General features: G+C 44.5%; 2 protein-coding genes across 2 annotated transcripts in view; one reads left to right on the forward strand and one right to left on the reverse strand.

Moving 5' to 3' along the window:
• The window catches only part of LOC127577454 (fatty acyl-CoA hydrolase precursor, medium chain-like), a 459511-nt gene that overhangs the window by 271444 nt on the left and 172046 nt on the right, over positions 1-16021 (reverse strand). The window lies entirely within an intron of this gene.
• The window catches only part of LOC127577315 (granule associated Rac and RHOG effector protein 1-like), a 105012-nt gene that overhangs the window by 16350 nt on the left and 72641 nt on the right, over positions 1-16021 (forward strand). The window contains exon 2 of the mRNA XM_052028424.1: positions 5553-7124. Within this exon, the coding sequence (XP_051884384.1) occupies positions 6636-7124 (489 nt within the window). The 5' untranslated portion in view covers positions 5553-6635. The remainder of the gene's footprint in view (positions 1-5552; positions 7125-16021) is intronic.

Genomic DNA, 16021 nt, shown 5'->3' on the forward strand with positions numbered 1-16021 from the left:
GAGGTCTTGGAAAGTATAACCAGAACATAAATTCCAGAAGGTGATAATGAGGTTGTATAAAGTGTGTGATTCTGATACCTGCCTAAAGAGAAATGCAATTAAAGTTGAAACTAAATTTACAGCATCTGAGCTGTAAGAAAATTTGAGAGTCTGCGCTTGTATTCCCGTGAAGGAGAAATGGCTCAGAAGATGGTAAGGTTTCAATGTTTTGAAATGTCCTGCAAATGCTAGAACCAGCCTTGTAATAAAGCATCAGTCTTTTTTTATAGGCAATTAAGTATTTTTTGAAGTGCATTCTAGAGCATCATGTGCAAGGCAAGCTCCCATTGGTATAACTGGCTTTATCTGTTAGTGATTCTGTTGAGAGAGAATCGTTGTCTGAGACGTCGAAGTCTAGTTTATTGTCAGATGCACAAGTCCATGTATGCACAGGTGCAATGGAAAACTTACTTGCAGCAGCATCACAGACACAGAGCATCAGATAAGCAGCATTCACAAGAAAAACATAAACATAAATTATACACTATTTTTATGAGAGAGAATGCAATTAGAATAAAAAAAAGTCCATTTTAGTGCAAAGTGGTCACAGTGTTGCTAAACTGTAGTGATTAGGGTTTTGCCGGTTGGTTCAAGAACAGAATGATTGAAGGGAAGTCGCTGTTCCTGAACCTGGTGGTGTGGGACTTCAGACTTCTGTACCTCCTGCCTGTTGGTAGCTGCGAGAAGATGGCATGACCCAAATGGTGAGGATCTTTGAAGATAGATGTTGCCTTCTTGAGGCAGTGCCTCCTGTAGATACTAATGGTGGGGAAGGATCTGCCTAATCGGATTGCCGTACCAGACCACGATGCAACCAGTTGGGATACTTTCAAAAGTACATCTGTAGAAGTTTAAGGGAAAATTCCCCATCTCTTTGCATTGCCCCATGGGATTTTTGGTTAAAGCTCTCATTGAAAGTAACACACAACGGAGACTGTTGGTCAGGCAGCATGTGTGGAGAAAGAAACAGTTAATGTTTTGGATTGAAAACCCTTTGGTCAGAACTGGGAAAGAGAAGTAGCAAGTTGCATAGAAGGTGGGGGCAGAGATGGATAGGACAAGGGAGTATGTGTGATGTAGGCCAGGTCACATGGGCTAATGGAGGCAGTAGGAGGGTGATTATGCTTCTCTGTGTGATGTGTTGCTAATAGAGGGGTTGTGGGACATGCCCAGCAGTCACACTGTACTGATGGAGAGAGTAAAACTTGGATAATATAAAGATGGATGACTTACAGGAGGAATGGCCAGATTTTTTGACTTTCACTCATTGAAACAGCTCTGGTAATAGAGAACATAGAACATTACAGCACAATACAGGCCCTTTGGCCTACGTTGCTGCACCAACATTTTATCCTGCTCTAAGATCTATCTAACCCTTCCCTCCCACTTGGCCCTCTATTTTTCTATCATTCATGTGGCTTTCTAAGAGTCTCTTAAATGTCCCTAATGCATCTGGCCCCACAACCTCTGCCGGTAGTGTATTCCACGCACCCAAATTTGGTGCAGTTTTGTAGTTTGCGTCACAGATAACAAACTTGTGGGCAAGAGTTTTCCCAGGAAGTCAGCAGAGTATGTGGACCTAATATACAGGTGGAGTGGGGAGTCTGGGAAGTGGGGTCAGATTTGGGATCAGCCATTGGTCCGCATTGTGTTTTGGGCATGTGGTTCCGTCCATTGCTGTAACACTTTCCAAGAATCAAAGCAATGTCTTTCATGTCCTGTGTGGCGAATTGCCTGATTATTTTTTTGGAAATTTTTTTGATGGATAAATCAGTGACTGTACATTCATCAATATAAGTGACCCCACTTCATAAGGACAATAGCACCTGGGGCATTCTGAAACCATAAATGCATGCCTGCCTATTCAGCCCATTTCACCATCAGTGAAATGATTGATAACTGTGCTGTAGTGCTTTCATGTAGCATTCTCTAAATACCAGTGACATTTTAATTTTAAAAAAACTTTGCCATGACTTTGTCTAAGGGGAAAAGTATTGGGCTGGCAGAATGTTATTCCAATTGAAGCTCTTTTCATACTGCCTCCAGGTTACTTAACTGATGAAAGTTTCATAGTCATGTATGAAGTTCATAGTAATGAATCTGTTTGTGTTGTAATACTGCAGTTGTTAATTTTTCAAAGCTGTGATCATGGGCTTTATTGGCACACTCATATGTACACACACCATTCACTGCTTGGCTTGGAACAGAATCCTGCGTGCTGCCAGGTGCAAGAACTTTGACTAACTCCATAAAGCTTGCTTTCTGACCTCATTGGAAGTTGTGATCCATATGTGAAAGATACTGGCTGGTGTGTTGCAGAAAGCTTGGTGCTTGCTCTGTGCTCAGCTGCCCTTGGCTAGGGTAAAGTAAATATGCTGCAACTGATTCAAATCCCTTGGCTTTGGAGCCACTTTTGATCACCACGTGGTGACATTTACCTACCTATGTCCATATCTGATGACAGCAAGATCCAATCTGACTGATGCCCTTCAGGGTGAGGCTCTTCTGGCACCTTTTGAATACCATCCTGAAATCAGGAACTGCTGAAAAAACTCAGTGGATCAGGCAGCATATGTGGAGAAATATTACAACTCGATGATTTATTAGCCTTTCCTCCATCACTAGGTCATATTCCTGGATCTCCTTCCCCAACAACACTGTGGGAATGCCATCACCAGACAGGATGCAACCATTCAAGATGGCAACTCGCCACCACCTTCTGAAGGGTAGTTAGGCAATAGATGCTGGCCTTGCCATCAACACCCATGCACAGAGAAAGAAAAACTTGTCAAGAGTTTCTGTGTTGGTGGTAGAAGGCAGTGAAGAGTCATTGAACTGCATCTCCAGGGAGGAGGTAAATAAATGCCAGCAGAAGTATTCAAATTCTGGCTGTTGAACTAGGGGAGAGATAATAACATTTGAAAGAGCAGGAGGAGGTATTTGGCCCCTCATGCCTGTTCTACATTCACTAAGATCATGGTCAATCTGTTACTTCAGCATCATTTTTCTCCACTAACCTTGCATTCCATGAAAATCCAAAAATCTATCCATCACTATAAAGAATGTACTCGGTGACTGATCCTCCCACTGTTGCCTTGGGTAAGAATTCCAAAGATTTGCTACTCTCCAGCTGAAGAAATTTCTTGTGATCTCAGTCCTGAATGGCCTGTCCCTTATTCTGAAGCTGTGAACACTGATCTTAGATACCCCAACGTGGGGAAACGAGCCCTGCAGATGTTTTGTACATTTCAATGAGATTACTTCTCATTCTTCTAAACTTGCTACTACAGGTCCAGGTTGCTTAATCTCGTTGGACAAACTCTCCATACCAGGAATCAACCGTAAACCCACATTGTATTCCCTTTATTGCAAGTATTTCCTTGGGTAGGGAAACCAGACCAGTACACAATTTTCCATGTATCGTCTGGTCAGGGTCCTATGTACTTGGAGCAAGACATCTTTACTCTTCTACTCAAATCCTCTTGCAATAATGGCCAATATACAGTTTGCCTTTGGAATTGCTTGCTGTACCTGCACATTAATCTTTCATTGGAGTACAAGGACGCCAAGATCCCTCTGAAAACCAACACCTTTCAATATCAAGCCATTTTAAAAAAAACCTCCGGTCTACCCTGCCTTAGTGCTGAGGCTGGAAGACTAAAGCTTTCAAAGCCTGGGTCTTGGATGGTGTTGGTGGAGGTTGGAACTGAATTCCTTCATAGTTGCTTAATGTGCAGTTGGGATTGGTACATGGAAGAGCCAGGAGTCTACAACTCCTGCAGGGCTAACTAACTGTGTTCTGACTGATGTCCATGTGCTGAGGAATGCATTGGCTGTTGAGTGTCAGAGAATCATGCACAAACAGGCCCTTTGGTCCACTGCATTCATGCGTACAGTTGTACCTGTACCCCTCTGTACTAAACACATTTACCCACCTTCTATGTCTTGCTGATTTGGCTGTTGTCTACATGCTTCTTCAATGTTGTGAGAGTCTCTGCCTCCAGGCAGTGCGTTCCAGATTCCAGTCACCCACTGGGTGAAAAAAAATTATCCCTTTCAGATCCCTTCTAAACCTTCTATCCCTCACCTCAAACCTATGCCCTCTTGTCTGACAATCCTGCATGGGAGAAAGATTTTTACTTTCCACCCTCTCTGTTCTCCCTCTTACTTTTGTTTACATCTCAGTCTCTGTTCCAGGCAAAACACAACTCTTAGCACTCTGTCATAATAATACATCAGTAGCAATATAGATTTTTGATGGAGTAACAGAGGGGAAATGTAATTGATGTGATATATATGGACTTCTAAAATGCATTTGATGACAAACCTATTGTGGCATTTCATCAGGATTCAAGGCCTTGGAATAAAAGGGACTCAAATAGCATGGATAGAATATTGGCTATGTAACAAGAAGTAGCTGCAGTGAAAATTTGGGAAGTGTACAGTGGAGTTTCCCAGGGGTCGGTGTAGGGGAGCTGCTTTTTATATTATTGACTTGAGTGTACAGGGCACAATTTCCAAATTTGCAGGTGAGACAAAATTGGAGTTGTGATAATGGTGATAGAATTGATGGAGGTACAGAGGGGCTGGTGGAATGGGCAGATAGATACCAGGTGAAGTTTAATACTGAGAAATGTGTTGTACTTTGGTAGGAAGAATGAGGTGGGCAATGTATACTGGGAAGTGTAGTTCTGCAGATAGACTGGAAAAGCTGGCATTGTTCTCCATGAAACAGAAGAGGTCGCAAGGGGATCTGATAAAGGAATTTCAAATTCTGAAAGGTCTGGATGGTAGAAAGAGAAATTACTCTTCCTGGTGGAGGGTTGAAGAGCCAGGGGCCATGTAATTGTATTGTCCAAAGAACCAAAAGTGTCTTGAGGGCAAGTTTTTTTGCATGGAATCAGGGTCTGAAATGTGCTGTCAGTGATGGTGGTGGAGATAGACAACATTCAGATACTTATCCAGCAACTTCTTGAAAGGAGAGGTTTGGAGGGGGAAGGGCGTGGGGGGTGGGATCAGCTAGATTGCTCTTCTGGTACACAACTGGGTGGAGGGACAGGAGAGAGTGATTTCCTCTTCTGCTGTAACCATTCTGAGATCAAGTGCGCTACATCAGTGTGCACAAGCCCCCAAAATGGGTGATTCCTCCAACCTCCCGCCCTGCCCTCCCTCGATCCCTCCCCTCTTTTCCACCTCCCACAATCCCTCTCCCTCCCGTGCATGCCCCTTGCACACAGAAGCAGAATATTTGACTCAACTAGTGGAGATAGAATTCATGGACTGTCTGGTCAATGAGCCTTCTCCCTCTCACCTCAGGACATGCCTCCATCCTCTCTCTTTCCCTCTTCCTCTCAAATGGCTTGGCATAATTTGGAAATAATTTTCCGCCCCCCCTCCCCTTCTGTCTCTCCCCAACAGAGGCCGAGTTATGATCTAAAGGACTGCTCAGGGTAGACTTTAATTCTCTTGTAGCACATGTACTGTTTGGATTGATTTCTCTTTCTTTATTTCAGGAAATGACCTAGAAGCCTTAGCAATACGTTAGTGCTTTCCTGCTTCAGCTGGCCACAAAGTACATAATCAATCTGGACACACCACTTGTTTCCGCTGCCGAGCTCACACTACCTCAGCAAGAATAAAAAGCTAACACGTCTGGAGGAGAGGAGGAGGAGGCAGGCTGTGAAATCTGCACGAGTTGCAGACAGGGCTCTCGATAGTTTGTTTCAGTGTTAAGGCTGAAAGTCTACATCCAAGTGAACGACGTTTGACCGACTGGATCTGTCAAAAATTCTTTGAAGAGCTTGAACCGTAAACGGGACAGAAGCAATGTGGACGGCTTTGAGTGATTGTCCAAGCACTGAATAGCTAATATTTTAAATTTAACTTTCGCTGTTGATCAGTGTTTTAGTCCATTTTCTAGTTTGATTTTTTTTAGTGTTTGCTTTGTAGAGCTGTTTCTGCTTCTGTGTATTGGAGCAAGCAAGAACATTCATCAACATCACACGAGTTAGTTCAAAGCAGACGGACAGCCCAGCAGCAGTTTCAACTGGTTAGCGGATGCCCATTCATTTGGGCTTAACCCTCTTTGATCTGCCAACCCATTTCTTTCAGAGTGAAATGGCACTGACTCTTCCAATTGGTCACTCTGGTTGGTTTTATCGTAATTATTGGGACAATATGAAGTGCTATTAGACTCTTCCTTCCATGCATTGCCAGGTAATTCTTTGAATAGTAGGAGCTGCTGATGAATGTGCAGGTCAGGTACTGCGCACCTGAGCAAGTTCTGAAAGGTTCCTTTATTTATCATCTTTCCTCACACGACTGGCTGCAGCAGGGCTGCACCCATCATATCAGACCAGTGCAGCTGACAGAATCCATTGCTATCTCCTGTACTGTGTTGCCGGGATTTTGTGTATGTGTGGGAATGCTTGCCTTCAATTGCACTCTGGAGGTAAAATCATGCACATGAGACTCTACCTTTTGGCAAGACTTTCCGTGTTCAAAGTTGTTTGGAAGGTTTGACTGGAAGGACAGAGCTACCTTGACCAGACTTCTACGCAACAAAGGACGAGGCTACAGAGGTTCCACTGTCACTTATGTATTGTTGCAGTGCCCAGGAAAATAAGATGGACTACAAGCGGCGGTTTCTGCTTGGCGGGTCCAAGCAGAAGGTGCAGCAACACCAGTACCCAATGCCCGAGCTGGGCAGGACTCTGAGTGCACCCCTTACATCCCCTGCTGCAGCGCCTTCGCTGGCACCCACAACCTCTGCCAACTGCCCCAGCCCTGTGTCCCCCACCACCCAGATAGCTGACATCCAGCAGGGCATCTCCAAATACCTGGATGCGCTGAATGTGTTCTGTCGAGCCAGCACACTCCTCACTGACCTCTTCAGTAGCGTTTTTCGAAATTCGCATTATTCCAAAGCAGCTATGCAACTGAAAGACGTGCAGGTACATGTCATGGAGGCAGCAAGCAGACTGACAGCCGCAATAAAGCCAGAGATCGCGAAAATGCTGATGGAACTGAGTGCAGGCACAGCAAACTTCAAGGATCAGAATGACTTCAGTCTTCAAGACATTGAGGTAAGGGGGCGAGGGTCTTGTCAGCATGGGTATAATAAAAGTTTGTGAAAAATGCCAACAGCTAAGATTTTCATTTCAAACTTTGGTTTTGAATCAAGAAAAACTGTTGTCCAAAGAGCTGGTTAAGTGAATTAATTTAGAATGATTTGTACTGGAAGTGTGGGTGAATTTGAAACAGTAGGGTTGCCAATGACTCTGTTGGAATGAGCTAACGACTTGCAGTTAAACAACCATTGAAGTAAACACTGTTGTAGTATAGGTACATATCTTGTCCAATTTATGTACAAGATCCCACTGTCAATGGTGTAATATGTAAACAAATCTATTTTTGGTGTTTGTTAAATATTAATACAAGAAGATTCCCCTCCTTTGAAGTAGTTGGAATATTTTGCAAGGACCTGACAGTACAGAGGACCTCGGTTTAATTTTCTATCTCCAAAGGAGACATTGTAGCACTCTTACAGGGTATGTCAGCTTTTTATGCTTTAGTTGCTGGATTGGGACACTAGTGAACAACACCTTACACATTAGAGTATTATGTAGGTAACAAGTCCGTTTTGCAAACCTGTCTGAGCTGTGGGCTTGTGGTTTGATTCCTAGTATGTGCCAGTTGTCAGCCTGAGAGGTAGACGATGGGCTGTAGTTGGTCTCACTGGGTGTGAATGGGAAAATGCCCAGTGCTGGAAAAGTGTCTGTGGTCAAAGGGACTGGTTGCAGCTGTTGTATCCCTGGTGCAGTAGTTTGCATTGTGCACTGGTCAGGCTGTGATAAGTCGTTGCAGGAGTGGTTGTCTTAATTGAACATAAAACACCTGGAACGTAGAACATAGAACAGTTCAGCGCAGCTCATGATGTCTGTGCTGACCGTGATGTCATTTTAAGTCTATCCCATCTGCCTGCACATGGTCTCTATCCCTCCATTCTGTACCTGTTCATGTGCCTGTCCAAGTGCTTCCACCACTTCTCCTGGCAGCATATTCCAGGTACCTACCACTCTTTTTTTTAAAAAAAAGACACTTGCCTTGCCCTCTGATATTTGACTTTTCCACTGTCTACCCTGGCTATACCTCCTCATAATTTTATATATTTCTATCAGGTCTCCCCTCTGATGCTCCAGAGAAAACAATCCAAGTTTTTACAACCTCTCCTTGGATAATAGTCTCTAATCCAGGCAACATCCTGGTGAACCTCATCTGTATCCTGTCCAAAGCCTCCACATCCTTCCTGTAATGTGGCAAACAGAACTGCACACAATACTGCAAATATGGCCTATCCAAAGTTTTATACAGCTGCAATATGACTTAACGCCCTGACCGATAAAGGCAAGCGTGCTGTGCGCTTCTTTCCCACCCTATCCACTTGTGTTCCTACTTTCAGGGAGCTATGAACTTGCACGCTGAGATCCCTCTGTAAGTCAATGCTTCTAAGCATCCTGCCATTTACATTTGACCTCGCAAAGTGCAATACCTCACACTTGTCTGGATTAAACTCCATTCCTCCACCTATATTTCCAACTTATCTATGTCCTGCTGTATCCTTTGGCAACCTTCCTCACTTCCACAGTTTTTGTTGTCTGCACCTACATTATCATCCATATCGCAAACAACAGTTGCTAGAATCTGCAGAGAAAAACAAACTGCTGGAGGAACTCAGCAGGTGAAGTAGCATCTATGGAGGCAAAAGGAAGGTTGACATTTTGTGATGAAATGCTGCATCAGCCAGTTGTCTTAACTTCTAGAGCAAGTTCTAGTCGGGAAAGAGTGCTAGGCAAAGGATTGTACCGATGGAGCTAAAGCAGGTAACAGTCAACGGGGAACATAGAAATGGATAGGTTTGGGCAATAGTGCGGTTAGTGCTGTACTGTGAAATCTGCATGCTTAGTGGTTTGATTTAAATTTTCATTTTGGATCTCTTCCCCTTTAAAATCTGCAATCCCACTCGAAATGCCAACATTCCACTAGTTTTGCTGTCTTTGTTCAGTAATTGGCTGTCAGCGGCAGTGCCCGGCACAGTGTGTTCATCCTCTGAGCTGAACAATGGTACAACTGGCCCACGCTACCAACAGCAGAATTTGTTGGCAGAACACAAAGCCCGAGTCCCTGTTCTGCCATTAATCCCACTTAAATTTTCATGAGCAACAGAGGTTTCTGATCTCTAGTATTTCGTTTTATGTTCTCTTACACTTGCAACCTCTGTACTACAGGCAGTTCCCAGGTTGTGACGGGGTTCCGTTCCCGAGAACCGTTCATAACCTGAACTGCTCGTAAGTCAGAAATGAACGAAAACAGTGTGTAGGAGAGAACACAGAAACGTCTGTGGCAGAGTGAGCAGGTAGGAAGAGCAGCCGCCAGCCTGCCTCGCTGACTGAGTGAGTCTGATCAGTGCTCCCAGCTCAGCTCGGCTCCACCCAGACCCCGATTGTTGCGGCTGTGGGGGTGGGATATGTGGGGGAGAGGTGAGTAGAGAAGGCACGCTGAAGTGCCCCGTTCCCACCCGGTAGAAGATGCCTGCAGCCCCACAACAGCTGGCAAATCCATCCCTGTCCATCCTGCCGCTCCCAAACGCTTGGATGTGCAGGCTGTCCATCGGTCAGGCATTTGTAACCAGCGGAGATGTACTTGGAGTTTGTAAAGCCTGCAAGTTTCTTGTCCCCCTGAGATCCTTCCCTCTGTCCAAAGTCTGAAAATACTTGGTGTCTGAGTATCCAGGGTTCTGGTCACTGTATAAAAAGGATATAGAGGCATGGGGAGGGGAAAGATAATAATTTGCAAAGCTGATGCCAGAACTGTGCGAGAGAATAAATCAGGAAAGGTGAAGAGACAGAGTCCCTTGACAAAAGCTGAAGAGTGACCTAGTAGAGGTTTATAAAATCATGCAGGGTTTTGAGGGAGAGATGCAGAGGAAAATGTTTCCACTGTAGGGAAGGGAATATCGAGGCCGTCAATACAAGGTGGTCACCAAGAAATCCAATGGAGAATTTTGAAACATTGAGGATGTTGAGTTCATTTCTACAGGTAGTGATTGAAGTAAATAATACAGATGGATTTGAGAGAAGGTGGACAAGCATATGAGGGAGAAAAGGTGACACTGGTAGTTTGAATGAGGAAAGGTGGGAGAAGGCTGGAATGGAGCACACTTGCCAACATGAACTGTTTGGGCAGAATGACCAGTTCTCTGCATATTTCCCATGTGATCCCATCATTTGCTCCTAAACACTCATTCCATGTTGCTGAGGTTGTACTTAGAGTCTTACCTAACTGTCAGGCATCTTTATTGAGAAGCAAAGTTTCAAAGGAAGCAGTTTTGAAAATTGGATATTATACCTTTTTGTAGAACAATCTGCAGCAAAAAAAAAGTTGCATCTACCTTGTGACAAATCACAACATTCTTCAGAATCATTAAACTGTTTCAATGTAGGAACAATGTGCAAATTGCATGCAGCAAGCTGACAGGAATGTGACAATGGCCAGATCTTCTCTCTGAGCGGTGTTGGTTTGAAGGTTAAATGTTCAGGATGTTGGGTAGAACTACTTTGCTCCCCTGCCAAATGTTGTCATGGTAATTGTGTGCTCACCTAAGAGGGAAGCTAGAATCTTGGTTTAATATCTCATCCAAAAGTACTGTTTTCTCTTGGAATTGTGCTGACATGACAGTCTGGATGTAGTACCTGAGTCATGAGAAAACGAAGCATGAATAGGCCTCATGATCCCATGAGCCTTTACTGCCATTTGGAAAGATTCTTTTACTCCTTCCCATTTTGATCCTAGTACTCCTAGATTCTGATTGTCTCAGTGTCTAAAAATCTGTCATCGTCAGCCTTGAAGGTACAGTGACAAGCATCTCCTGCTCTCTAACTACTACGAGCTCCCACCTCTTTTTTGATTACATGGATGGATTTGCACTGTCAGCATGTTCCACAGTTGGATACAGAAGGCAGGAATTAGTCCTGACATCTTGATATCATTAGTCCTGACATCTTGATATCATTAGTCCTGAATAGTCAACTATTGGCCAACCAAGTCCCAACACTTCAGCATCTCCTCCACAGTGCTTTCTCTATCTAGCTCAGATGACATTTCTGTGCAAACAGAATTTCTCGACCATAATATTAAAGTCCTTAATTGCGTTGTCTCCTTGGGTGGTATTCCAAAGGAAAGCCCTAAATCTGTCTATACCCAATGACATTTAGGAATTCTGTCTGTGTGCTGTAAACCCAGCATGTTTAGTTTATAGTCTATTTATTTTTGGAAGGAAGAATCTGGATTTGTTTGTGTGCTGTAGGTGCTGGTGCAGTGGTCATGGTAACGGGACTATTGGGTGAGCCTGTTCAGTGCTGCCTGCCTTTTATAGACGGCCACGGTGACCCAGGTTTGACTTGTCATTTGTAATTTGTTAGCTCTTGCTCAGTGATGTTATAAATGTGATTTTCTTTTACAACATAGAAAACCTACAGCACAGTTCAGGCCCTTCGGCCCACAAAGCTGTGCTGAACATGTCCCTACCCTAGAAATTACTAGGCTTACCCATAGCCCTCTATTTTACTCAGCTCCATGTACCTAACAGTCTCTTGAAAGACCCTATTGTATCAGCCTCCACCACAGTTTCTGGCAGCCCATTTCCACGCACTCACCACTCTCTGAGTAAAAAAACTTACCCCTGACATCTCCTCTATATCTACTCCCCAGCACCTTAAACCTATGTCCTTTTGTGGCCACCAATTCAGCCCTGGGGAAAAGCCTCTGACTATCTACCTTATCAATACCTCTCATCTTATACACCTCTATCAGGTCACCCCTCATCCTCCATCTCTCCAAGGAGAAAAGGCCGAGTTCCCTCAACCTGCTTTCATAAGACATGCTCCGCATTCCCGGCAGCATCCTTGTAAATCTCCTCTGCACCCTCTCTATGGCTTCCACATCTTTTCTGTAATGAGGCGACCAGAACTGAGCACAATACTCCAAGTGGGGTCTGAGCAGGGACCTATATCGCTGCAACAATACCTCGCGGCTCCTAAATTCAATTCCCTGATTGATGAAGGACAATACACCGTATGCCTTCTTAACCACAGAGTCAACCTGCGCAGCCGCTTTGAGCGTCCTGTGGACTCAGACCCCAAGATCTCTCTGATCCTCCACACTGCCAAGAGTCCTACCATTAATACTATATTCCGCCAACATATTTGACCTACCAAAATGAACCACTTCACACTGATCTGGGTTGAACTGCATCTGCCACTCCTCAGCCCAACTCTGCATCCTATCTATGTCCCTCTGTAAACTCTGACAGCCCTCCAAACTATCCACAACACCCCCAACCTTCGTGTCATCCGCAAACTTACTAACCCACCCCTCCACGTCCTCATCCCGGTCATTTATAAAAATCACAAAGAGTAAGGGTCCCAGTACAGATCCCTGAGGTACACCACTGGTCACCGACCTCCAATCAGAATATGACCCTTCAACAAACACTCTTTGCCTTCTGTGGGCCAGCCAGTTCTGGATCCACACTGCAATGTCCCCTGGGATCCCATTGTCTCGTCACCTTCTCCATAAGCCTCGCATGGGGTACCTTATCAAACGCCTTGCTGAAATCCATATACACTACATCTACTCCTCTCCCCTCATCGATGTGTTTAGTCACATCCTCAAAAAATTCAATCAGGCTCGTAAGACAGGACCTGCCCTTGACAAAGCCATGCTGACTATTCCTAATCATATTATACCTCTCCAAATGTTCATAAATCCTGCCTCTCAGGATCTTCTCCATCAGCTTACCAACCACTGAGGTAAGACTCACCGGTCTATAATTTCCTGGGCTATCCCTACTCCCTTTCTTGAATAAGGGAACAACATCCACAACCCTCCAATCTTCCGGAACCTCTCCCGTCTCCATGGACGACACAAAGATCATCGTCAGAGGTTCTGCAATCTCTTCCCTCGCCTCCCACAGCAACCTGGGGTACATCTCATCCGGTCCTGGCGACTTATCTAACTTGATGCTTTCCAAAAGCTTCAGCACCACCTCTTTTCTAATATCTACATCCTCAAGCTTTTCAGGCCACTGCAAGTCCCCACTATAATCCCCCAGATCTTTTTCCGTGGTGAATACTGACGTAAAGTATTCATTAAGTACCTCCGCTATTTCTTCCGGATCCATACACACTTTCCCACTGCTGCACTTGATAGGCCCTATCCTTTCGCATTTCATCCTCTTACTCTTCACATACTTGTAGAACACCTTGGGGTTTTCCTTAATCCTGCCCACCAAGGCCTTCTCATGTCCCCTTCTGGCTCTCCTAATCACTTTCTTATGTTCCTTCCTTTTAGCCTTGTACTCCTCCAGATCTCTAACATTACCTAGCTCTCGGTACCTTTTGTAAGCTTTTCTTTTCCTTTTGACTAGATTTATTATAGCCTTCATACACCACGGTTCCTGTATCCTCTCGTGACTCCCCTGTCTCATCGGAACATGTCTGTACAGAGCTCCACACAAATACCCCCTGACTATTTGCCACATATCTTCTGTACTTTTCCCAGGGAACATCTATTCCCAATTTAATCTTCCAATTTCCTGCCTGTGAGCCTCATAATTCCCTTTACTCCAAGTAATCACCTTTCTAGCCTGTCTGTTCCTATCCCTCTCCAGTGCTATGAGCGTGCAGCTTGAGAATGTACTGGCCCTCCTCCTGAAGGTAATGCTATGTTTTCCCATTTGATTTAAATTTGCTTTGCTTAAGCTGGGTTATGCCCAAGTTGTTGCTCCTAGTAGTTACTCTGGAGGTGCATGGGCAAATATGTCAAATCGTGACTTCTGTAGAGTTGGCAGTGATGCCACCTGAGGTTGAATATCTAGATGATTTACTTATGGCCTAGACTGTCACTCGTGCAGATGACCACTTGGCCACAACACCAGAACCAGAAGTATGAACTTGACTGCCTGGAGGTCTCGTGCAGTGCTGAGGGTAAGGGAATGTGGAACGTTGACTCGTTTGTGGATTTGGGGGGTGGGGGGTGTTGTGGGGGTGGCAAGGGTAATGCAGAGGATGTGAGGGTATCCATGTGAACCCAGCATAGTGTTGACAAGCCGTAATTTACATGGAATGAACGAAAAATCAGTCTGCGTTTACATCCTACCTTTTATGCCCTTGGTCTCGAATTGCTCCATGGCCAATGCAGAATAGTCACAGCTGTAATATATGACATCGTACAATCAACTTTCAGCATGGCAAGTTCCCACAAGTAAGGCAAATGACCAGCTAATTTATTGGATAAGGGTTGAATATAAAAAACATAAGATCTTTCCAAGTTTCCAAGTCCATGAAGGATATGGAGAGGACATTCTACCCCCTCATTCAAAAATCAGGCAAGTGCATGTGATGGGACCCCACCAAGCATGTGTTCCCCTCCCCACCCCTTTCTGCCTTTTGTAGGGACTGCTCACTCTGCGATTCCCTAGTTCTGGTAGAACTGTCACTATAATCACTACCAGACTGGGTAGTGATTTCAGGCCTCCCCATCCTGAAGGACATACATTGACTTGTATTTTTACAGCAACTCAGTGGCTTTGGGGCCATTACTTCTGACCAGGTTATTGAGATTGGCTTTGTGGATCACTCATATGCCATCCTCATGAGATCTCCAGGCTGCTAGTGCAGTACTGTAACCTCTATAACCTTGGGTGTGTTGGGCACAGTTATTGGAATAACACAGGGTGACGTCTACTTTTGCTTTTAAAATCTTATGTGAGCTTTGTGCTCATTGTGAGAGGTGTGGCTGGTGTATTAGTACTGTTGTTGTACGGTGTCCAGTTACGTGCTCCAGAAATTATTTGGTTAACAAAATAGAAAAACAGCAGCCAGTGAGCAGTGCAGTCTTTTCTCCGCTGTCCTCTGATAGTGCTCATCAGTTGTGAAGGAGTGTGTGATCAGCTCATCAATTTGTAACCTTTCTGTGGAGCAGCCCACTTGACTCTTGATGGTTCTTGCTCCCCTGGTTGTCAAACTTACTCACCAAAACTTTCCAGCTGCGAGAATATGAAAATGAGACCTCACAGATGGAGGGTATTCAGTACCTTGAACTCTTGCTCAGGTACCCGACCAAGTAAGGAGTTAATTCCTGTGGGAAGGAGAGAAGACACTGATGAAAGTCAAACCCTGTAGTAAAGGATATTATAACATTGATTAGCAGTGGTTTAACTTGTGCCGTTTTGAGGAGACACAGTATTAACCATTTCTTTAATTAAAGTGCCATATTACAACAGAGTAAGCTGGCTCGTACTCCAAGTAATATTGAGGTTCATCAATTTCGGTGCTTGTAGTTCACCACCTTCCACCCCTCACAGAAAGACTTGAAACTTTCTCCCCATGTGGTAACTAAATAATTTCTTCTGTGATTCCAAATTTTCCTTCCACAATTTGGTGCATCTGCATGATCACTCGGTGAGTTTGTCACCACTGTAATGGACATATAGCTGCACTAGTGACCCAGAGACCAGTTCAAATTCTCACTGCAGCAGCAGTTGAGGAAACTTGCTCGCCGTCACCACCTTCGAGTGACTGCCAGCAGTGGCCTCATCCTGGAAGTAAAGAAATTGATTTTGTGTCACTCAATGAAATGAAAGTATTGATGACCATGAAGCCACCAAGTTGTAAAACCAGTCTGATCCACAGGGTGTCTCGGAATGGGAAATCTGCCATCCTTTTCCACTCTAGCCTATATGTGACTCCAGACCCCCTCTGAAATAGCTAACACACCACTTGATTAGAAGGCAATGAATGCCAATGAGCCTTTCCTTGAAATCGAGATCACCCATGTGAGGGATCAGCTTGCACCATCAGTTTTTTTTAAATAACTAAGCAAATTGTGTCACAAATGTTCTGTCTGCACTGTGGAGTGAAGT

Source organism: Pristis pectinata, chromosome 13 (assembly GCF_009764475.1).
Source record: "Pristis pectinata isolate sPriPec2 chromosome 13, sPriPec2.1.pri, whole genome shotgun sequence".
In the NCBI taxonomy this organism is placed as follows: Eukaryota; Metazoa; Chordata; class Chondrichthyes; order Rhinopristiformes; family Pristidae; genus Pristis; species Pristis pectinata.